Source organism: Quercus lobata, chromosome 4, assembly GCF_001633185.2.
Source record: "Quercus lobata isolate SW786 chromosome 4, ValleyOak3.0 Primary Assembly, whole genome shotgun sequence".
NCBI lineage: Eukaryota > Viridiplantae > Streptophyta > Magnoliopsida > Fagales > Fagaceae > Quercus > Quercus lobata.
The window spans coordinates 44,892,635-44,916,787 of record NC_044907.1 but is presented as its reverse complement, the minus strand read 5'-3'; the positions used below and the strand labels follow the sequence as shown (position 1 = coordinate 44,916,787).

Here is a 24,153-nt window from a genome sequence, read left to right as displayed (position 1 = left end):
CACTAAGCTTTTTCAATGAATTATCTATAAGTATAACCTCAAAAATTTCAAATAAAAACCCAATTTGACTATCAAAGATGTTATTTTATTAAAAAAAAATATTTAAGTTGCACATTATATCAAAACAAAAAACAACTAGTCTAACTCATTACACGCTTCTTATGCTTTGTGATTCGTAGCAACCTTGAACCGAAATTTATCCAAGGAATTATGGAAAAGATATTGAGTACTAAGTTAAAAAGCACAAGGTTATTTGTTACTAAATACCCTGTTGGAGTAGATACTCACGCTAAAGCCATAGAAATGTTGGTAGATATTGAGTAAACTGATTTTCGAATAGTAGGGATTCATGGCCTTGGAGGAATAGGTAAGACTACAATTGCAAAGGCTATTTATAACAGCATTGTCGATCATTTTGAAAGAAGTAGCTTTTTAGAGAATGTTAAAGAAAAATCTAGGACAATTGATGGCATAATACAACTATAGAAGACACTTCTTTATGAGATCTTGGAAGATAAAGATTTGAAGGTGGACAACATTTCCAAAGGGATCAATGTGATAAAGGAAAGACTTTGTAGTAAAAGGATTCTTTTAATTCTTGATGATGTGGATAAATTGAAACAAATAGAAAACTTGCTTGGAAAATGTAATTGGTTTGCTTCAGGAAGTAGAGTCATTATAACAACAAGAGATGAACACTTGTTAACCATTCTTGGAAAAGTTTGTACAACTTATAAGGTCAAGGAATTAGACAAACATGAAGCTCTTCAACTTTTTGAAAAGCATGCTTTCCTGGGAAACAAACTCGAGAAAGATTATTATGAACTTGCAAACCAAGTTATAAATTATGCCAAAGGCCTTCCCCTAGCTCTTGTAATAATAGGTTCTGATTTGTGTGGAAGATCTAAACTTGATAGGAAAAGTGCATTAGATAAGTATGAAAAAATTCCCAATGAAGATATTCAAGAAATACTCAAAATTAGTTATGATGGATTGGAAGGAACAGAACAAGATATTTTTCTCGATATTGCATGTTTCTTCAAAAGGTGGCACAAGGATCTTGTTGTAGATATATTAGATGCCTGTGAATCATATCCAAATTCTGGTATTTCAAGACTTGTTAATAAGTCTCTTATAACTGTTAATCAGCATGACACATTTTCGATGCATGACTTGATACAACAAATGGGTAAGGAAATTGTTTGACGTGAATCGCCACAAATCCTCAGAAAATATAGTAGGTTATGGCATTACAAGGATGCTCATGAAATACTAACTGAAAATAAGGTATAAATTATTTTTTTCTTCAAATTTGCCACTTCTTTTGTCACCATTTTTTTAACATTGCATAAAACTCATGTTTATTAGTATCATTGTTTAGAATAAAACTTCAAAATCATTGTATACTTATTTCACTCTATTCTTTATCCAATTAGGGGTCAAACAAAATTCGAGGCATAATGTTGTATTCGCTTAAACCAATAACAGTACGATTACACAATGAAGCTTTCCAAAGGATGGAAAATCTCAAATTTCTTATAGTTTATAATATAAATATTTGTGAAGCACTTAAATATCTTCCAAATGGGTTAAGGTTTCTTCATTGGGGCAATTATCCTTTTCCCTTGCCATCCAAATATTGTCCTCAAAAACTTGTTGCTCTCGAGATGCCAGGTAGTCACATTAGATTGGAAAAGCTTTTCAAGCAGGAATGATTATTATAATATTTATATTTTTAACTTAGTTGAAAATAAAATTTGATTTTTTTTTTCCAGGATTTCCAATTTGAAAATTTGAAACGTATCAATCTCAAATCTTGTGAATTTATTAAGAAATTACCAGAATTATGCACCCCAAACTTGGAGATATTGGACCTTTTTGGTTGTGTAAATTTAGTTGAGATTCATAAATCAGTTGGATTTCTTGATAAGCTTAAAACGTGGAGTCTCTCTTATTGCAAAAGGTTTAAAATTCTTCCAAGCAACCTCATGTTGAAATCTCTTAATTCTTTTGATCTTGTTAGATGTTCAAGACTTGAGAAGTTCCCTAATAGTCATCCTGAAATGAAATGTTTAAGAGATTTAGATTTGCAAGGGAGTGGTATTAGAGAGTTGCCTTCATCAAAATTATGCCTACGTGACTGCCCAAATCTTAGGGATCTTCCGGACACAATTTATAAATTGCAACAACTTCAGGATTTATCAATTCCTACTACCCGTTTGAGATTTACATGCAATTCTTTTGATAGCATTTCTGGATATGGGTTTTTGATGATGGAACATCTAGATATCGGACACTGTCTCAATCTAAATAAATTAGACTTCTTGATACAGCCTGATTACTTCCCTGCATTGAAAAGTACATCTCTACCTAGAACCAATATTATTACCATCCCTGAAAGCATAAGTAGATTTCCTAGATTAGGCGTACTTTCTATTCAAAATTGCAAGCAACTTCGTGAAATTCTAGGCCTTCCAAAATCGATAAAATGGGTAAATGCAACAGATTGCTTCAAATTGGATCTACAATCATTATTGAGTCAGGTCTATCTCTCAACTTATTAACAATTTTGTTACTTCCCTAAAAATATATAATATACTTTCTAAACTGAAGTTTCTTAAATTTTCTAATTGCAAGCAGGTTGAAGCAATTATGGGGATTTTACCAAATACATCATGTGAAGGTGCAGGAACCAACCTATTAATAAATACACAGTTATCTGATGACTTTGCATCTAAAACTGAATCAGAAGATGAGGGCATTACTTGTTTTATTATAGCACCAGGAGCTGAGATTCCGGAGTGGTGTAATCATCGAAGTGTTGGAAATTACATATCATTCTGGGTTGGTCGCAAATTTCCAAAAATCGCTCTCTGTATTGCTCTTGGACAGAATGAGCCACATCAGCATGTTGCAGTTTACTTTTACATCAATGGTCGTGGAAAATATGTCTATTTGAGAAGAACTTTTGAAGAAAATTCTAGTTATCTATGGTTAGTTCCTTCGTGTCGTTCGTTTTTACAAAATCATTTGGACGTCTCATATCCATCCGAACAGAATCATGTTGAGTTTGTATATGAAATCAAACCCAAAAGGTATCATCGTAGACATTGTCCTTTTTATAAGCCAAGACCACAAAATCCTACGGTCATAAAAAGGTGGGGAGTTCATGTAGAATGCATTTGTTGTCCTCATAAATCTGGTATTTCTTACTTTCCATTTCAAAGTGCTAAGTCTTCCTCAGTCCATGATAACTCCAGGCCCCTGCCTTTACTAGCTCTTTTCCCCTCTTCTTCTGCCTCAGATATGGATAGGAGGAATTTCAACAATGAAGGAGATTTGGGTATTTCAATAGAAACAACAAATATTGCGTTTGACACTGCTTGGAGGAGGGACTTTGATCCCGATGAGTTTAAATTGACTTTACCACCAAAAGCGATTTTCTCCTCACAATTACAATATGATGACCCCTGCTGGTGTCAAAAAACCAAATATGAGTCTCTGGGGTGTATTTTGGTGAATGCTGGTGGGTTTTCTTTCTTCGCTGATGGTGCTGAGCTCCCACTTTTACTACATCGTTCTCCCACTTGGTTTTGAGGCTTTTGAAGGAATTTCATAATGATTTGAGTTTATCACCAAATGATTCATGATGCAGTAGAACGTCAGCCTCCTCTGGTCCCTGATACAACTAATGGATCTGATTTTGGCTTGGGCCAGCCAGATTTGGCATTAGGCTCAACTGTTAGTGGTTGGTGCGTGTGTTGCATTTGGGTTTGTCTTCAATGGCCCCTGACTTTGTAAGTGATGACTCTGATTTCAATGTGTCCACCGTCGAAGAATATGAGGGAACCTTGATCAAACTTCAAACGATTATGTCTGTCTTCTTTCCTTTGATTCCCATCTCTCCAATTCCAATTTAGCACCCTTCACTTGTAAGTATTACAACTCCAAACCCTTCTCTATTTTTTTTGGGGTATTTGAATGTTGTTGTTTTTAGTGATATTGAGTGATTGCTTTGTTTCTTGGACATTATATACCTAAAGGAAGTGCTTTTTGGTCATGTGACTGGGGATTGTTTTAGCTTGTGTTATGGAGGTTTTTGTTATGTTGTGTATGCTTTCATATTTTATGAGTAATAATTATGAGTAATAGGGTCATGACCTTTGTAGTCATGTGATACTTATTTAGCTTAAAAATGGTTTATAAAGTCGAAACAAAGTTTTTTTTGGAGTGGAAGATTGTTACCCTGTTGAGACAGTAGCCTGATATGTTTTCTTCTTCTTCTTCCTTTTTATTTATATACTAGTCATAGACCCGCGCATTGCGCGTGATTATTTTTTATGGTAATCTCATTATTATTATTTTTTAATTTGAACTAATTTAATGAAAAGTAATGCATTTCATAATCATATTTATCACAAAATAATTTTTTATTATTGTAGAATTGTTTTATTTAAAATTTGAAACCTTAATTCTACCATAGTTGGTTAACTAATTTTTACATCTCTAAGTTAATTAAACACGTTTTGCATGCTACATGTAAACCTTCTTTTCCATAAGAGTTGAAACAATGTGCGTAATATTTTTTTTTTTTCTATGGAAGTTAAAAAGAATAAAATTCACCTCGTCTTGATGTTTTCTAAAAATTAAATTTGGAGATTCTCCTTCAATAATTGTGAAAATTCCAAGCAATAATTCAGAAGGTAATACATGTTACATGTTCATGTTTTGATTGTGTAATTGTATGATTGATTTGGGTTGTAATTTATAAGTTGAATATGGTGGTGTATATCCAAAAGGGCCTAACTATGTTGTTTAGGATATTGAATATAGTGTTGTGTGTGATTTATAAAGTAGCAACAGTTGTAGTAATTAAAAATTGGTTTTTCATTGTCTTTTAAGTTAATAAAAACCTTACATCTACTTTTTTTTTTTTCAAAAAACCTTCACATATTTTTTTAATGTGAATCTTTACATATACCTTAATAAGTAAATCTTATACATTTCATTTTCTTAGATGCATAAAAAAAAGGCATCTATTCCATAATAATAGTGGCTAATTAGTTTTTTCATGTTCTCACTTATAACGTTTCTTACTATTATCATATTTTACTGGCTGTTGATTTTCATAATAGAGGCATTAAATGAGAGTTAAATTCTTCGAACTTTTCATTAGATTTTAAAAGTCATGGTGTGTGAAGAATATAAGCATTTAAGGACTTTTTTATATATTTTATTATTTATAAATAATGTTAAATGAAATGTCAAAAAAAAGATTTTGAAAATTTTCATCTTTATTTCTTATATATTTCTATTATTATTGAAGAACATTTTCCTTTTAGTTTTGATAATAAATATGATTTTCTAGATTAGAGTTTGATTAGTTTCAAGTTTAAATTTTGTATGATTTTATTTAATTGTTGATTATATGATTTAATTAAGTGAATTTAACAATTTATTTATTTGCATTGTAAAGTTTATAATAACATTTGTAGGGCCATCTTTAATTAATTTTTTACTCCTTTAGCCGTCGGTCTCTTTGTTTTCCAATTAACGGTTACTAATTAATTTATTTAATTGACATTTGATTTTTTTTACTAATCTCTTTCTCTCCCTCTTTGTTAACATCCTATTGTTTTCCCAAATTTGATGATAATTCTAATGTACTAAATATGCATATTGTAACATTTATTTTTATTTTACTCCATTTTGCTACCATGAAGTTAGTACATCCATAACTATTAGTTTATTATTTTATGATATGTTTGGTTTGATATTATTATTATTATTATTATGATTATTATTATTTATTTAGTGTTTCTAAAATAGCATGTGTTTTGTATTCTCTTTTTCTATTAATGCATTGTAACTTTTTATGGGAATTCTTTATAAGAAATTGTTTATTCTTTTTTTTTTTCTTTTTTTTTATTTTTTTTTTAATTGAGTGTTTCTAAATTGATATTTGTTTTGTATTTCATTTTTCCATTGATGCATTGTAACATTTCATGGGAAGACTTTATAAGAACAATTTTTATTTATTGAATAAAATATTATACGTTTAATTTTTTAAAAAATGAGACAAAATATAAATAATTATGATATGGAGAATGTTGCTAAATTTAAATGTTGAATAAAATAATAAAAATGAAATGTATAGAAATAAACACCATATTATTTTAGTTATGCTATGTAATAAAATAATATTATATTTTTATATACTAACTTTATAATGCAATAATATAACATTTAACAACCAATGTGAATAAAAAAGATAACAACATAAAATATAAAACTAAATCGTATCAAGCTGGATTACTTGTCAATTCCAATTTTAGCAAACTAACTGACTTCTAGTAATCTAAAACTGATTTTTGCGATGCATTTGGTGGAGCTTTCAATACTACATCAGTATGTTTTGATGGTCAACTTGTTAGACTAAAATTTAAAAATATATATATACGAAAAATTGAAGGAAAAAAAAAAAATATATATATATATATATATATAGAGAGAGAGAGAGAGAGAGGGGGGCTTTTGTGTGTGGAAAAATAGAAATTATGCATGGAATAAGAGGGAGAATGACAATTTTATAGCATGAGGATAAGAATAAGAAGAGTCAAAAATAAAGAAAGATAAAAAGATAGAATAATATTAATATTAAGAGTAGTGGGGATATGAAAAGTTGAAATGGAATGAGAAAGGTTGAAGAAAGTTAAGGTAGAGAGTAGTGGGGATATGAAAAGTTAAAATGGAATTGAAAATTTAATAATAAATAAGAATAATTGAAAATAAGATAAATTAAATATGATATTTTGATTGTAATATAATAGAGTTTTTAAGTCACTTTAAATGTTAAAAAATTGTATAAAAAAATTGATAATGACATGGCTGCTAACGTGGCTCAATGGAAGCGTAGCAACATTAAATGCTACACTTCAGCTTTTAGTAATATATTGATGATTATACTAAAATTAAAAAAATATATATATACCAAAAATTGAAGGAAAAAAAATATATATAGAGAGAGAGAGAGAGGGGGGGGGGGGTTTTGTGTGTGGAAAAATAGAAATTATGCATGGAATAAGAGGGAGAATGACAATTTTATAGCATGAGGATAAGAATAAGAATAAGAAGAGTCAAAAATAAAGAAAGATAAAAAGATAGAATAATATTAATATTAAATATGAAAAGTTAAAATGAAATTGAAAATTTAATAATAAATAAGAATAATTAAAAATAAGATAAATTAAATATGATATTTTGATTGTAATATAATAGAGTTTTAGTCACTTTAAATGTTAAAAAATTGTATAAAAAAATTGAAAAAAAAATTGATAATGACATAGCTGCTGACGTGACTCAATGGAAGCGTAGCAACATTAAATGCTACGCTTCAGCTTTTAGTAATATATTGATATTGATTTATTTATTTTTGGGAGTAATAGCAATAGAAACAATTCCAAGAGAGAATGACAGTTTTATAGTGCAAAATTTGATTATTCATTGAGATAGCCGTGCGACATAATTAAATTCTGCAGCTTGGAAGGCCTGTAACCAAAAACAATATAAATATTAGAGGACTGCATGCCTATAGCAAGGGATTCTATTCAATGCTTGTGGTTGTCTTTTGGTAATTAGCTCGTATAACTTCTTGGCCAGTTAAAATCAACTAATAATATTTTAGTGATCTTTGATTAACCTTGTAAATATTTTGAAATTATTTCTTTACTTTTAGATTAAACTAGTAGAATACATGCAAATGATATTTTACATGAGGCCAAAATATTGGCCACTCCAACTAGCGAAGTGCCTACATTGGGTTTCTGACAAAGTGACAATAGAAACAGGACCTCAGTGGATTGATCTGTGAGATGGCTTGATCATGAACTAAGTTGAGTCCAGTAAGAGTTGTAAGGTATAAGTTACATAATCTGACAACCATATTTGGACATCATAAGTTACATAATCCCCCTCCCCCTCTTTACTGGCCTTGATTTGTTTCATAATCTGACAACTATATTTGTCATATATCACTGACAAAAAAAAAATTCACAGATTTAGTGCAAAATGTTTCATGTGGCCTATCTCATATGCAACCTATTAAAAATGAGAATTTCAGATTAGGAATTAGAAGAATTGAAGATCCAATGCTTGATCTTTAATATCAAATGTTGACTTAGGTCTGAGGGTGTATAGTTGGTTCCTGACTTTGCTAGTTGGCGTGCATTTGTTTAAGCTTATTAGTTGGGTTTTTTTATTTTATTTTAAGTCAGTTTATGTAGAATTTTTTAAACATTCACTTCATTTATTGAATGCGAAGGTAAAAAAAAAATACCTGTTTCACGTGTCTACACATTTCTTGGCCACAATTTCACTACTTCTTTCGAAAGTAGTTGTGTTTGAATTCAGTTAGATGACCCTAGGTTCACATGTTAAGGATACTTAATAGGATTAGGTGTTTCATGTTTCGAAATTCTACTCTGGCAATGAGGATGCAGAATTATCATCATTAGCAACAAATGGCTCCTGGCATTATTATTTGAAAAAATTTATGATAAATGTTTGTTGTGGATGTCGATTCTATTTTTTGGTGAACGGGGCTCAACAATTTAAACAAAATTCTTAAAAATAAAAGGAGATAGAACATGGAACTTTTAAGTGCAATTGTGAAACTTGAATTTTACCTGATATTTAGGCTGCTCACTGGGAGGAATCAATCACAGAAATACGCACAGATGTAGTTAAAGTAAAATGTGAGGTTCACCGTGCCTGGCATTCTGCTGATGCCATCCCTACTTTAGTAAAGGTGGAGGTCTGAAAGAATTTGGTATTGCCAATAGTTGCTGGTAGAATACTTGAGTTTCATAATCTATCAAAATGGCTGGAATTATACGTGGATTTCAGTTATATGTAGGAGCTTATTGTCATGGATGATTCTCCTCTCCAAATGAAAGAAGTTCATGGAAAGCGCAATAATGTATAACTTGGGAATGCTATTTTTTATAGGAATTGGAATGTGCATTTGTTATTTATTGTTGGATTAAAGTGGTGTTTGAAACTTACCTATCAAGAAGGAAATAATAATAATAATAATAATAATTAAATGAGTCAAACGAAGCTGAGTTGTCATTTGAAATCCTTCAACTAACTTGGGTTTATTGTATTACTTTGAGTTAAGCTTCAGCCTCTCTAGCAGTGGAGTATTTTATAGATTGGATTATTGCTACTCATTAGGTAATGATTAAATTGGATTATGCTTGGTGTCTTTGGAAGTGCACCCCAACAGGAAGGGGAGTTAATAATTTTGTTTATTAAAGTTCATAGAATTTCATGGAATTTTTTTTTTTTTTTTTTAAGTGCATAAGAAACAAAACAACTCAGCTAATAAATATTGAAACCTAAAAGGGCTATGCTGGATCCTATGCCTTAAATAGTTTTACTATATTAAGAAGTGAGGAATTTGATTATGCATATATTTATCAGACATGTTAAGCCTAACCAATACATATTACAGCAGGAATTTGCCAAAAGATTTTCCCTTTTTGATGATTAATCATTTTGTTGAGATGAGGTCCCACTTCAAGAGTGGCCTGGTCAATCATTCTTTTGCTGCAGCATTAGGGAACTCCTTTTGATAGTTTCATTTTGTTATAAGTCGTGTTTAATTTACTGTGTATGTCAACTGTTACCATCTGTTTGTTCTCTTTTTAATTATTTTATATGTTTGTACAGCCAAGGTTAGCCCACAGTTTATTTATTTATTTTTATCTGTCATATCTTCCAATTCAGAAGCTAACAACATGTACAATACACCAAAAAAGGGAGGGATAAACGGAGTCCCTTAGTATTTGTGAAAACAAAGTAATTTGAGATAGTAATAATAATAAAAAAAATATTTTAAAAAATGAAGATGTGTATAACCTTCATCACTTACCTGATTTCTACCTATTTAGTAGTTGGGTAATTGGTTTGGGGATCATATTGATGTACATTGCTCAAGCAATATTTTTGTTTGAAATCTTCAATTGCGAAATGTCTATCAATCCAATGTTGCTATTGCAGTGATTTTGGGATGTTTTGGTGTGTGATATTTTACTAGGTTAGCTAGTCAATTAGAACATGTTGGCCAAAAATTGAGCTGATGGGCTTCCTAAAATACCTTTGATTGGGATCTCTAGAAGAACATAATACATTTTCAATTGATTGCTGGGTTTTTTTTCTTAAATGGTATAAAAGAACAAGTTTTTAGTTGTTTGTTTGTTTGTTTGTTTGTTTCTCTGTTAATTGGTACTAGAATTAACAGGATTGCAAGGCCACAACTTCATCTTTGTGAGAAAAACAACAGGGAAATTTGCTATGTAACATGATTTGTGAAACATATTCATTAGTAAGCACATTTTCAAAACTTATTAACAAACTAGTATCTTGAGCCTCAGAGGCTCAAGTTCAGTGATAAAACTCGAGTATTAGAGACTCAAATTCGCAGATGATGTGGATAAATAATTCACGTGGAACTGGAGTCTCTCAAACTCAATTTCTATAGAGAAACCAAGAAAGTGAACCAGACCTCTGTTCTCGAAAAGAAGAAGACGCTGGAGAAAGAAGAAGATCTAGGGTTCTCTAAATCTGATCTGAGTAGGAGTATTTTCTGATTTTTTGGGTTTGGGTGTTTGAGAAATGAGATTTTTGGATATGAGAATATATGAATCCATGGGGGTGGGGGTGTGTTTTGATTTGTGTTGGAGAAAGAAGAAAGAAAGAAGGAAGATTGATTTGGGTCTGGAGAAAGAAGAAGAACAGGAGAATGAGCAAGAAAGAAGAAAGAAGAAAGCAAGAACTTGACTTCCACGTGGATTTTATATCCACCTCAGCTTTGCCACCACTTAGAACTCGAGTCTCAAGAAACTTAAGTCTCTAAAATTCGAGATGCTAGTTTGCAAAATAATTTGCAAAATGTTAACTAGCAAAATGGTATTAAAGGGCAAAAATATCCGGATAACAACTATAGCTGCTGATGAAATTCCTTTGTCCCTAAAGCTTTTGTTTTTTTGTCCCTAAGAGATATCTTTGTATGCTTTGAGACCCTCTGTTTATTACTTTGAATTGAGAAACTATATATATTTGGTGCAAACGGGTAAAAATGTAAACTATATATCCCACGCGAGTGACCTTGCAAATGACCTTTTTATATCTTAGTTTATATATATATATATATATATATATATATATTTTATATGATAATGCTATTCATAAATTACTTTCTGTTCAGTACCACCTCCAAATTTCATATCACGATTGCCTGGCCATGGTGGAATAGCTTGAGCACCAGTTTCAACATGAAAGACTTGCATAAATGGATTGTGGTTTTTCTGTTTGGTATGATTCTGCCTTAAATCTGCACAACCGTTCCTTGGAATTTTAGGGGATTTCACCATGTATTGCATTGTCCATTGTGATATAGAAGATTTCAAATAATAATTTTGTGGGTTACGTAGTACTTTACCTCTTGCAAGGCCAGGTAAAATCTTATATCCAAGTTTTTTATTTTTTTGGTTCAAATATTAAAATTGCTCTTTAGACGACTTTTCTTCTATGCAGTAAAACTTTCTTGTTTACCATTGACCCTTTCTTTTTGTTCAGTTCCACCTCCAAATTTCATATCAAGATTACCTGGGCCATGGTGGAATAGCTTGAGCACCAGTTTCAACATGAAAGACTTTGCATAAATGGATTGTGGTTTTCCTGTTTGGTATGATTCTGCCTTAGATCTACACAACCGTGCCTTGGATTTTTAGGGGATTTCACCATGTATTGTGTAAAGTTATGTTTTTTTAATGAACAGAAACTGTTCAGTTGCTCTCTTTTTTCTTTTTTTTCTTTTTTTTTTTTAATCCACAGTACACAAATTTTTTGCTAAAAAAAATGTGTTACTTTTTTGTTTGCATATACAAAATTTTTTTTGCTAAAAAAATATGTTGCTTTTTTGTTTTATTTAATGGACACATAATTGTAAATTTATACTAACTTCACTTTTTAATTCTCTTATTTTTCTTCTCAACTAAACAAATAAATTTTTCATCTGTCCACTTTTTTATCCTCACAACCAAACACAAATAGAAGAAAACTAAACTTTTTCTATCCTCCCATTTTTTATCCCCTCCCAATTTTCTATCCTCTCACTTTTTCACTCCTCCAACCAAACAGACCCTTAAAGTATCAAAAATTGTTCAACACAGTGAATTTTGCGACTAGCTCACGACTAGCTCGAGACTAGAGCTCCCACAAAAGTCATGTGAGTAGCACATGTGAAAGTTCAAAAGTCAAGATGTCTCGTGAGTTTCTCGCGACTTGGTCAACTCGCAAAGTGACCCACGAGACACTCTGGACAGCTAGATTTTAAGTATGACATTTCCTCTCCTTCACCCACACTATATATACCTTCATTACCCATAAAATTGTAAGGATGCTATCAAAAGAAAAACCCTAGAGAGAGGTTTTCACAAAACCCACCTTTTAGAGAGAGCTACTCATCTTAAATAAGAATTCTTTTGTAATCTCTTCTACTCTCATCTTCCATTATAATACCTTGAGAAAAGATTTTACCCAAACACAATTCACCCTCATTCAGAGTGTAGAGAGAGTTTGGAGCTTGGGAAGTATTAGGTCTTTGCCAAATTAAGCCGGTAAGGTTTGGCGGTGCAATCAAGTAGTATTGCGAGGTCAAGTAAGCTAGTGAGGACAAAACTCCAAGAAGTCCATCGGTAATTGGGACTTTAAGAGCTCAATTACTTTGGGTAAATTAGGTTTGTATTGTCTTTTTGATATCCTCAACTTATTCACTAGGGAATCATTTTGGCTTAGGCAGCCACGAAGAGGTTTTTATGCCGAGTTCCTCGGTTTTCCTGTTCGATAACACATTGCGTGTTATTTTGGGTTTGAGTTCCCTACTGCCCTTTACATTATTTTCTTGTACATATTTATTCATCCATGCAATTGTTGAATGTTTTGGTTAATTAATTTGCTAATCACGTATATTCCGCAGTAAGTGTGTTTATATTAAAATTAATCAAGCCACAATTAAAATTTAGGAGTCTAAACTAGCTCTAGTGCTTATACTATCGAGCTTTCATAACTAAATAATAAATCAATGAAAAATCAAAACAAAAGTATTGTCTATTGTAGGGATAAAGGCCCAAAATGACGTGTTGGGCCTTGGGCTTTTGTCCGAGAACGCTGAATTGTCCAAGGAGGAGCAAGTAGTTATCAGGGGTCCCCAGTGAAAGTCTTATAAGTGAGGAACGAACGGAAGGTGAGGAAGAGCTCCTTCTCAAATATGATGAATTAAGCTCAAGCATATATTCCAGCAATAGAAACATGTCTCATGAATGTGCAAGAAGGAAGAAAACTCAAAAATATCTAAGGGAAAACTGTTACCATCGCATTAAATGCACTATAGCTACTTTTCTGACCGCATTTATGTGGAGAAGACCTCTGAACAGTGCTGCCTTAGCAAATGCAACTCACAGAAAACTAAAGAGGGTGTCTGATGGGACAAGTACTCAAGTAAGGGTTCAGATGATCAACAAGTGTAGAATCAAGATGGTCTACAGAGGGCTATATAATGTGAAAGACCCTCCATGCAAGAAAAAATAAAATTGTGAACAACTCTATAATAAAGCTTTAAGAGTAAACATTTAAAAATTAGTATCCTCGGACCAATCCAAGAACGTTATTCCTTAATAAACTTCTATTATCTTTCTCTTTTTAGTATCAAAACCTGTTTTTCTGTTATCTGATTCATAAGAACCCAGTTTTCTACTCTACAAATTTATTGTTTTGAGCTTAAGTCCATATACCCATTGGGCTAGAAGTCCAAATCAGGTCCTTACACACATAATTCAGGTGACTTTGGGTACATGGCTCTCAAATTGGATATGAGCAAAACCTATAATAGGGTGGAATAGTCATTTTTGGAAGACCTTATGCGAAAGATGGGGTTCAATGAGAGGTGGATTGGGTTGGTTATGGTCTGCATTAAAATTATTTCTTACTCCATCATCATCAATGGTGAGCCAAAAGGTTTGATCCATCCTACTAGAGCTATTAGGCAAGGGGACCCACTATCTCCTTAGAGCATTCTTATCAAGAATGCTAAATGCTATAAATGCTAAATTTTAACAGCAAATTTGTAAAAAGCACACTCCATCAAGAATGCTAAATGCTATTACTTTTAACATTTAGCTGCAATGGATTGCTATCTCTAGTAGCCCACTATAGCGAGATAGGAAAAAAAAAATATATATATATATATATATATATATTTGTTTAATACTTGTAACCCTTGTTGTCTTCCTTATCTACTTCAAGTAAATTAATAGTCTCTCTGTCATGACTATTTTGGGCGATGAGGCTCTGTGTTTACTGTCTAGTGACTAATGATTAATTACCATACACCAATTTGTTCCTATTTAGAAAGCAACACATTCAATTCAGCAAAAATAAAAATCAAGGGTTTGAAAAAAGAGATTTACTATAAATTCAAGATCTGAGAAGTGATCATTGATTCATTACCAAACCGAGAGAAACAGAGAATCGTTTCTCACACGGTCCACGCCGCACAACTAACTTTTTTTTTTTTTTTTATATCACACGGTTCACACCCCACAACTAACATGGTAGTTAATTCATCAAAAAAAACATGGTAGTTAAAATAAAATAAAATAAAAGTACATTTAAATGAAGTGTTCAACGGAGAACGCCAGTAGCCTGAGTCTGTTTTGGGCGATCTGGATTTGAATCTAAAGTAAATGTCCCAAATGACAGAACCGCCGATTCTCAACCGTCTTCCTTACGACATCGTTCTCAACATCCTGACAAGACTGCCGGTGAAATCAGTGATAAGATTAAGGTGCGTTTCCAAATCCTTGTACTCCTCAATCACCACTCCCTATTTCATCTCCACCCACCTCAATCACACCAAAAACAACATAAATCGTGACAATGCTTGTGTCATACACCTGCCCTACTCTTCTCGGCCTGCAATACCAGCCTGTACGGTAGCTTTGGACCGCTCGTTTGACACGATTTCTGAGATTCGAATTCCTTTTGATTTTCCTCATCCGCGTGCCCAAATAGTGGGTTCCTGCAATGGCTTGTTGTGTCTCGCTGATCTTGTTTACGGTAATGTTATATATTTGTGGAACCCCAGCGTTAGAAAATTCAAGAAGTTGCCCGATCCTTGCTTAGGAAACTCTAAGTTTGTTAAAATGGGATTCGCTTATCATTCCGAGAATAATGACTACAAGGTTGTCAGGATTTTATCTCCTCCTTCGTCTCCACAGGTGGTTGAAGTGTACACATTAAGTTTGGGTTCATGGAGAAGGTTTGAAGTATCTTTGGGAGCCAATGGTGTCTACTACTACTTTAGAAGATCCCTTTTGCCAACCCCATTTGTCAGTGGAGCTTTACACTGGATAGCAGGTGAAGGAGAAGAGTATCCCAAAGACAGAATGATTGTGTCATTTGATGTCAATAGTGAGAAATTCAGAAAGCTAGCACTGCCCCCTGGTCATATTATCGATGCCAAAAACCTTGAAACACATATTTCATCATTCAAGGGGAAACTGGCTTTTATTAGAAGTGAATATCCTGGCCGTGTCTTCTCAATATGGGTGATGAGGGAGTATGGTGTGGTTGACTCTTGGACTAAACTTTTTGTTGTACCATTTCAAAAAATAACTCATTGCACTGCCTTTACCGAGTATGGTTCACTTCTAGTGTTTTCGTACATCTACACAAATAGAATCAAGTCTGGCCAAAAGTTTGTTTTAGTTGACATTGAAACTCTACAGGAGAAAAATGATCTTGGTATCCAAATATCTCTATCTGCAGCTACTTTCATGGAGAGTCTTGTTTTACTTGATGGAGCAAATGTTGTATCTTACTAAACAGTGGTATGGATGAACTGAAACCCCTGTTATTCCTTTTCCTTTCGTTGTAGGCGTGATAGTATTGCGAAAAGCTTCATATTTTATCCCATGTTTACATCATGCTTCTGTGACTATTATAAATTAGTATTTGAGATTTGTGTGTTAATGGTTGCTGCGTTATGGATGTTATTATTCTTTTTTTTCTATTATAATAATTTAAGTGTTGAATAAAAAAATATTGAAAAATGTGTAGTTGTTAAAAAAAGAATAAATAATGAATGAAGAAATAATATTAAAATGAGATAGAGAATCTGTTAAAAAATGTATTTGAAAAAGTGAGTAAATAAAAATAAAAGTCACTGTTCATTATCCAACAGTACAAAAATTTAAAAATTCTGCTGGAGATGCTCTAACTATTCACAAGCAGAGGCAGCCTATGCAAAGAAGATATGAACAGTATGAATTCTACAAGACCCATAAAGTCTCTAGGTAGCATTTGCCTCCCTTTTAGCAGAATGGTCCTCAATTTTTCTTTTTGCTTTTTAGAATCAATGGTGTTCGAATTTATGTTGAGTGGTTTTGATGTGTTTCACCATCCGTATGCATTATCAAACCAATTCCTCATATTATATTTATTTGATGTTGTTTGTTGATTCTGAAATTGAAACCAACACTTTAACAATAAGATACATGGATAGACTTTAGCGTAATTGGTTATTTATGCCCTCTTGGCTGTCGCATTGTCTATTTTGTAATCAATCACTTCCATCCAAATTAGCTCCTTATTGTACTGGTAACGGTGGACCAATTAACTGGTTAGTTCCTTTTTAAGTATTTTGATTTTTTTTTTCCTTTAAGACAACACTTTTGTCTTCACTCTTCAGTTAAAAATTCCCCCAATTTTGCATTATGGTGTGGTTTATTTAAGGATGAGCATAGGAGAAAACAATGAGAGGACCTTGTGATGCAAATTAGCATATTGTTTGGGATTTTCTGTGGTAGTCACCTTCACTTGCTAGACTTCTACATTGTTAATGAGTACATACTTTATCTCTTTTTACATTGTGCAAATACATAGCAACAAACAAACAATTTAAGTTATTTGAACAGGTCATGGAAGCTTTTAGTCATCGTATTTAGAGCTCTGCCTTTTGGATTTTAATTGTCTTGTCAAGGGTCCTGTTCCAGCAGATGCAAAGGTGCTTCTGTTGTCCTAGTAAAAGATTCTTCATTTTGAGAGTCAAGCCAATTCAGGTTTGTATGGCAGATCCCCCACTTATTGATGCTATTCAAAGTTAATACTACTATCTGTAGCTTGGAATCACTTATCAGTAGTCGATGTACAATCAAGTGACCTAGAATGTGTTTGATGTCACTTTTTGTCTCATCTTTAAGCAAGTAAGGTGGCCAAACGCACAATTTTATGCAATTTGTTACGTCCTGTCTTGTTGGGTGGCAATATAGTTGTGCACTAATAAATTAGCAAGTCTTTTAAAAAAAATGAATAATGGTTTTGTATTTGCTTTTTTTTTGGGAGGGGGGGGTGGGGGGAAGGAGGAATCCATGTGATTTGCCCCTAGATCACAGAAATGATCTTGAATTTTAAGTGTGATGCATTGTTATCCTGTGGTACAGATTAAGATGAAACCAAATGCTGAGAAAAACCGAATGTCATTTTGTAAACCCGAACTTGCACACCTAGTTTGGCAAACTACGCCTCATCACAAGCCTCTACCCACCAAATAGTGTCACTATCAAATCCTAAACATTGTCATCATTCCAATTCATCACCCACCACAATTATGATTTATGTGCAAAACCAACAGAGTTTGATGTTCATAGTTTTTGAATTGCCATATTCAAGGGGCGCGTTGATCCGATTATATTCCCTATAACTAAATCGCTGTAATTTGGTTTAGCATTGATTTTGGTTCTTCTGCTTCTACAAAATTGATTTGTAACCCTATTAAAGACCACAAATCTATAAATTTGGTTTTGTTTGTGTCAATTTCGTCATGCAAATTAGGAATCAGCGTACCTTAACATGTATTTATCCCTCATCTTTCAAAAATAAATCAATTTTTTTAGATAAAACAACTTAATCATTTTAAGTTCATTTGATTTAGAACAAAATTGACTTATCTTCTAAGTTAAGAGAAAAAATTGACGCAATAATAATTAACGAATGAAATTGACACACACACATATAAATAAACTGATAAAATTGAAACCATCCATATTATCGGAGAACCAAAAGTGTAATTTGACCCAAGTTAAAATTTCCTATGGACTAAACTAAATAAAAAAAATTTCTTTTTTTCTTTTTTTACCTTTTTTTCCTCTCTAGTCAGGTTAAGTCTGGTTACAACTCACAAGTATCTTTTTACATACCTTCCCCTTCCCACCCCCACCCTCTCTCTCTCTCTCTCTCTCACACCAAAAAAAAAAAAAAAAAAAAAAAAAAAACTATTTTTGTTATACTTGTAACCCTTATTGTCTTCCTTATCTACTTCAAGTAAATTAATAGTTTCTCTGTCATGAGGTTCTAAGTGTAAATTTGATTGTGCAATGAGGTTTTGTGTTTACTGTCTAGTGACTAAGGATTAATTACCATACACCAATTTGTCCCTATTTAGAAAGCAACACATTCAATTCTGCAAAAATAAAAATCAAGGGTTTGAAAAATGAGATTTACTATAAATTCAAGATCTGAGAAGTGATCATTGATTCATTATTGAACTGAGAGAAACAGAGAAAGTATTCTTACAATTACAATTACAAAGAGCCACCAAATGAAAAGATCCTCATAGATATACAAACAATTTGCCGAATCTGTCTCTCAATGTTCTTGAGTTGGAGCCTTTAAATTCATTGCTTGCATCAAGCATGTATGCATTAGGTGGATCATTTGTTGATGCTGCGAGGATGAGAAGTTGGTGAAGGAGAAAGGTGTAAGGGTTGTTGTTGGGTACAGCTTGGTGCATGTGAACAACAAGGCATGTAGATTGTTAGCTGGGGATAAGTCCACCTCACAACTAACATTTTTTTTTTATACCACACGGTTCACACCCCACAACTAACATGGTAGTAAATTGAAAACATAAAGAAAAGAATAAAGAAACATAAAAAAATAATAAAAAAATATTTAAATAAAGTGATAAAATAATAGAATTGTTGATATTGAGTATATTATAAAGTGAGATATTAAAATTAAAAATAATAATTTTTTAAGATGTTAAATGCTATATTTTATAACATTTTTTTTATGAGAATGCTCTTAGCACAGGTAAATTATGACTATTTATTTATTTATAAAACTTTTTGTCCATTCGGCACTACAAAGGTAAAGCAACTCTACACTGCAGTACCGAAGTCTAAAGTAAAGCTCTATGTTCAACGGAGAACGCCAGTAGCCTGAGTCTGTTTCGGGCGATCTGGATTTGATCTTCGAACTTCAACAACTAGCAGCCGATCTGAATCTGAATCTAAAGTAAATGTCCCAAATGACAGAACCACCGATTCTCAACCATCTTCCTTACGACATCGTTCTCAACATCCTGACAAGACTGCCGGTGAAATCAGTGATAAGATTAAGGTGCGTTTCCAAATCCTTGTACTCCTCAATCACCACTCCCTATTTCATCTCCACCCACCTCAATCACACCAAAAACAACATAAATCGTGACAATGCTTGTGTCATCCACCTGCCCTACTCTTATCGGCCTACAATACCAGCCTGTACGGTCGCTTTGGGCCGCTCGTTTGATACGATTTCTGAGATTCGAATTCCTTTTGATTTTCCTCATCCGCGTGTCCAAATAGTGGGCTCCTGCAATGGCTTATTGTGTCTCGCTGATCTTGTTTACGGTAATGTTATATATTTGTGGAACCCCAGCGTTAGAAAATTCAAGAAGTTGCCCGATCCTTGCTTAGGAAACTCTAAGTTTGTTAAACTGGGATTCGCTTATCATTCCGAGAATAATGACTACAAGGTTGTCAGGATTTCATCTCCTCCTTCGTCTCCACAGGTGGTTGAAGTGTACACATTAAGTTCGGGTTCATGGAGAAGGGTTGAAACATCGTTGGGAGCCAATGGTATCTACTACTACTTTAAAAGATCCCTTTTGCCAACCCCATTGGTCAGTGGAGCTTTACACTGGATAGCAGTTATCACTGAAGGAGAAGAGAATCCCATATACAGAATTTTGTCATTTGATGTCAATTGTGAGAAATTCAGAAAGCTAGCACTGCCCCATGGTCATATCGATGACAAAAACCTTGAAATACATCTTTCATCATTCAAGGGGAAACTGGCTTTTGTCACAAGTGAACAACCTGGCTTTGTCTTCTCAATATGGGTGATGAGGGAGAATGGTGTGGTTGACTCTTGGACTAAACTTTTTGTTGTACCATTTCAAAGAATAGCTCATTGCACTGCCTTCACCGAGTATGGTTCACTTCTGATGTTTTCGTACAACAACATAGGTAGATTCAAGTATGAAGACAAGTTTGTTTTAATTGACATTGAAACTCTACAGGAGAAAAAGGATCTCGGTATCCAAATATCTCTATCTGCAGCTACTTTCATGGAGAGTCTAGTTTTACTTGATGGAGCAAGTGTTGTATCTTACTAAACGGTGGTATGGATGAACTGAAACCCTTGTTATTACTTTTCCTTTTGTTTAGGCGTGATAGCATTGCTAAAAGCTTCATATTTTATTCCATGTTTACATCATGCTTCTGTGACTATTATAAATTAGTATTTGAGATTTGTGTGTGAATGGTTGTTGCATTACGGATGTTGTTATTCCTTTCCTTTAGTAGTACTTGTCTAGCGAGCATGTTGCCCTTCCAAGGTCATATGTCTTACTTCCCTTGTTCAAGCTGCATGGTCTTTGTTGTTTGTGCATTACATTTAACCTTAATATCAATTGGAAGGAGCTAATTTTTCTGACATTGAGTCGGTTGTGCAATACGTGATCTGCCTATATCATTCTATCTCTGGCCTCTAAGAGATGTATCAAGATGAGGAACACTATTTTACCATGCTTAGCTGGGTTTAATCACATGTTTGATGTTAGTGGATGTGGATTAACAAGTTTAGGAGCTGAAATGTTATGTTTCTGTTCGAACTGTTGTGTTCTTTATTTGAAAGAAACATGCTATGGTTTATACTACTAAGGGATTTGTTCACTAAACTTGTTTGGTTAATGACGAAAAACTTTGAGGCATATATATATATATATATATAGATCTGTTAGGTTGTGAGGTACAAACATTTGTTTTTTCTCTGCATTGATGCTATTTTAGTGTCCCAATTTATTTATTAGAAAATTCGGTTGATGAAGCATCCATACACTGCTTTAGTTTATGTCATTCGAAGAAAGCTTTTGGACCAAATTTAACTTCTTGCATTGACATCAACTAGTGTAGTCATCTATATATTTGGAAATCCTTTGGTGGTGGCTCCCTTTTACTTTCAAAATAAATTCATCTTCCAAAAGCTTAAGTTGTTAGGAAATGGTAAATTCAATCATTTAACCATTATTTTAACAAGATTAAAGTTGAAACAATCAAAAATGATTTTCAAGGCTCAAAGTGCTAAGAAATATTCAAAGATAAAATTTCATAAATTAGGTAAGTAAAGGCCATCTACAACGACTCAAAAGAGGCTATTTAGAATAGCCTTTAATAGCCCTAGAATTCTAGTCCTTTAACTTACATATGACAATTAAATCTTAACTACAGCTAGTCTCAATTGTTTTCTTTTTTATTTATTTTTTAAGCGTTCGGTGTTGAAGGAATTTGTATTGTTTGATGCCAAAGATGACAACCAGATTTCCTTGTGATGGTTTTGGTAAGATTGCCAAATTTGCTCTTTTATTTTTTTTATTTTTTTTTATAAGTAATAATATTTACTCAAAAAGAATCAAGTACGCAGGTTGTGTACTAGCTGAAGGTTATATAAGAGATCCAAAATTACAATGAACAATAAAATCAAATAAATTTGAAAAGAGAGCTTCCCTGAAGCTACCATCCACTCGAGCAAGGTCTTCAAAATATTTGCTTTTAATTCTAAAGTTGGTTTCTTATTTGTTTGCATTGGCGAATCTTCATCATAGGCAAAGATTTGTTGAAACAGAGCATCGTAGGGGGAGCAAGGGTTAGTGCCTTCCTTTTCTTAATTGTTGGATTCAATGAAGGTTCATCTTGGTGGAGAGGATGGCGTGGTTTGGAGTTAAATGGAATATAGAAAGTTTGATGTCCACTGTTATTGTAGGGCTTTCAGAGCACCTATTGGAGCTATGTTTCTGTGGAATCCAAAGGTGTCCTTTAATGTTCTTTGTGCAAGACTGCAGCTTTAGGAAAAATTTTAATTAGTAAAGAATTTCCGAAGGTAGTGGAGAGAAAATATTGATAAGTTGTTGCTGTTTAGTTATAATTTGGTTATGGCTGCAAATGTTTCCTTGTTTCAGGTTTACTGGCTGCCTTAGTAGGTTGTTGAGATATTAGGATGGTAGGAAGGAAGGTGCAGAAGGCACAACAATAATGGGATTTGGAATGGTTATATCACTTTGCCTAAATGTTGTATTTTGTTAAAAGAAAAAACTGCACTTTTAAGGCTGTTGAGAATAGCTTAACTTTCTTTTTAAGGGGTCAAAGGCTTTTCAATAGGATGTCTGTCTTCAACCTTCCAGATGCTGTAATTTTTCTTGAAGGTTCTTCTCAATATCTCTAGGGCACTAAGGTTTAAGCCAATGTTTTATAACTAAGAATAAAATTTTGTATGCATCCTCACTCTCTCCTTTTTGCATTGTTACAGTTGATGGATATGGTTTATGGGTATTGCTCAAAGCTTCTGAAAAGCCCAAAGATTTACCTCGTCAAGCCTCTTTTAAGATTTTAAACAAACCTACATCTTATTTGTTGAAGCAGCCCATATAATTTGTGCCTTAACTTCTAATTAACCCCTATAACCACCTTATCTTAAAACTTTTGTTGCTTTCCTGAAAATTTCTGTGAATTGTTTCTGCACAATTTTGTAGACTTCTTTCCTATAAACCCTGCTATTATGTTTAAAATTCAAGCTCTAACTCCATTTACAATTCCAAGCTCTTAATTTATCATTTATCCTATTTTTAGCAACCAAATAAGAAATTGTGGGAAATTTCTGTGTTCCTGTGCAATCTTCTTTGGCTGAAACATCTGGTTTTGATAACTCCAATAGTTTCATGAAACATACAGCGACTTCACTTAAAATTTTGGAAAATAAAAATTCTACTGTTCACAAAATAAACTAAGCCCCCGAATTTGCATCAATTCCTACCCCATTTTAATCACAACACCCCCCCCCCCTCCCCCCCTTCTTCTCCTTTCAAACCTTTACTAACCTTTCTATTACATTTTTATTCAGCAATTAGCTACCAATGAAACTATAACAGTTAGCCCTAAACAGGCTACTCCCTACAGCCCTAACAAACCTTTCATTCACTGACTGTGCAATGTAACTTTTCTTTCACATTAGAGCCTCTCCTAATCCTAAGTCAGTTTGTTATTGGAGTTGTTTGTCCTTACTATATCTTGTAATTAAAACAGTATTTGTCCGTTAAGTTACTCATAATTTGAATTTTATATGTACTTGATTTCCAATTGAATTACTTCTGCCAAAATGAAAATCAAGACTGACAACTGATTTCTTATTGGGTCGCTCTTAACCTATACTTCTTGGAGCTTCTTTTTTCCTGCCCTAAGTTTATTTGATGCTTTTCTGCTGAGTGCAGTGCACTGTTGTTTGATGGATGATGACCTAGAGTCCTGCCTTGTTATGGTCTTGTAGCTGAAATTTAAAATGGCTTCTCAGAATTCTAAAATTTAATAGTGAAACGAACCTAGTGTTCAAAAGAGGTGGGTGAGTCTTTATGGTCAAGTTGGTAGTACTGATGATCTAATGGTCTTGTAACATGAAAAAGTGGATTGTCATATGCATACTAACATTAAGATGCCTAACTTCTATACTCTTGTTGAAGTGATATATAGTTGGTTGTCAATAATGAAGAAGATTAAGTAGCCACTCAAAATTAATACATTAACCTTTAGAGATCTTAGTTCTTGTATAATAGCCCTAAAATAATTAGAATATAAGTGCTCCTTTGAAGTGGCAGGTAACTAACTATGCACAATCAGAGGCAGCCTATGCAAAGAAGATATGAACAACAACAAGAAG

At 33.1% G+C, this 24,153-nt stretch overlaps 3 protein-coding genes and 1 pseudogene across 4 annotated transcripts; all 4 read left to right on the top strand.

The window, feature by feature from the left end:
• Positions 1-324: 324 nt before the first annotated feature.
• Positions 325-1,427, top strand: LOC115985281 (annotated as a pseudogene). The gene has a single exon (XR_004090569.1). The product of XR_004090569.1 is annotated as a TMV resistance protein N-like (transcript).
• Positions 1,428-1,814: 387 nt separating this feature from the next.
• On the top strand, positions 1,815-11,854 carry LOC115983429 (TMV resistance protein N-like). Its single transcript, XM_031106099.1, has 4 exons — positions 1,815-2,543; positions 2,641-3,932; positions 11,270-11,518; positions 11,641-11,854. The coding sequence occupies exons 1-2, from the start codon at positions 1,989-1,991 to the stop codon at positions 3,595-3,597; spliced, it is 1,512 nt and encodes a 503-aa protein (XP_030961959.1). The 5' UTR covers positions 1,815-1,988; the 3' UTR covers positions 3,598-3,932; positions 11,270-11,518; positions 11,641-11,854.
• A 2,888-nt stretch (positions 11,855-14,742) lies between these two features.
• LOC115987769 (F-box protein CPR1-like) lies at positions 14,743-16,095 on the top strand. Its single transcript, XM_031111366.1, has one exon. It carries the CDS (start codon positions 14,808-14,810, stop codon positions 15,945-15,947), a length of 1,140 nt encoding a protein of 379 aa, XP_030967226.1. The 5' UTR covers positions 14,743-14,807; the 3' UTR covers positions 15,948-16,095.
• LOC115987770 (F-box protein CPR1-like) lies at positions 14,749-21,064 on the top strand. Its single transcript, XM_031111367.1, has 2 exons — positions 14,749-14,807; positions 19,424-21,064. Exon 2 carries the CDS (start codon positions 19,424-19,426, stop codon positions 20,561-20,563), a length of 1,140 nt encoding a protein of 379 aa, XP_030967227.1. The 5' UTR covers positions 14,749-14,807; the 3' UTR covers positions 20,564-21,064.
• The last annotated feature ends 3,089 nt before the right edge of the window (positions 21,065-24,153 follow it).

What these genes read in the sequence shown, in the direction of transcription:
- LOC115983429 (XM_031106099.1), top strand. Translation starts at nt 1,989, where the DNA reads ATGTTGAAATCTCTTAATTCTTTTGATCTTGTTAGATGTTCAAGACTT. An exon ending in TACAATCATTATTGAGTCAG is followed by an intron (nt 2,544 to 2,640) that starts GTCTATCTCTCA and finishes AATTGCAAGCAG; the next exon opens with GTTGAAGCAATTATGGGGAT.
- LOC115987770 (XM_031111367.1), top strand. Translation starts at nt 19,424, where the DNA reads ATGTCCCAAATGACAGAACCACCGATTCTCAACCATCTTCCTTACGAC.
- LOC115987769 (XM_031111366.1), top strand. Translation starts at nt 14,808, where the DNA reads ATGTCCCAAATGACAGAACCGCCGATTCTCAACCGTCTTCCTTACGAC.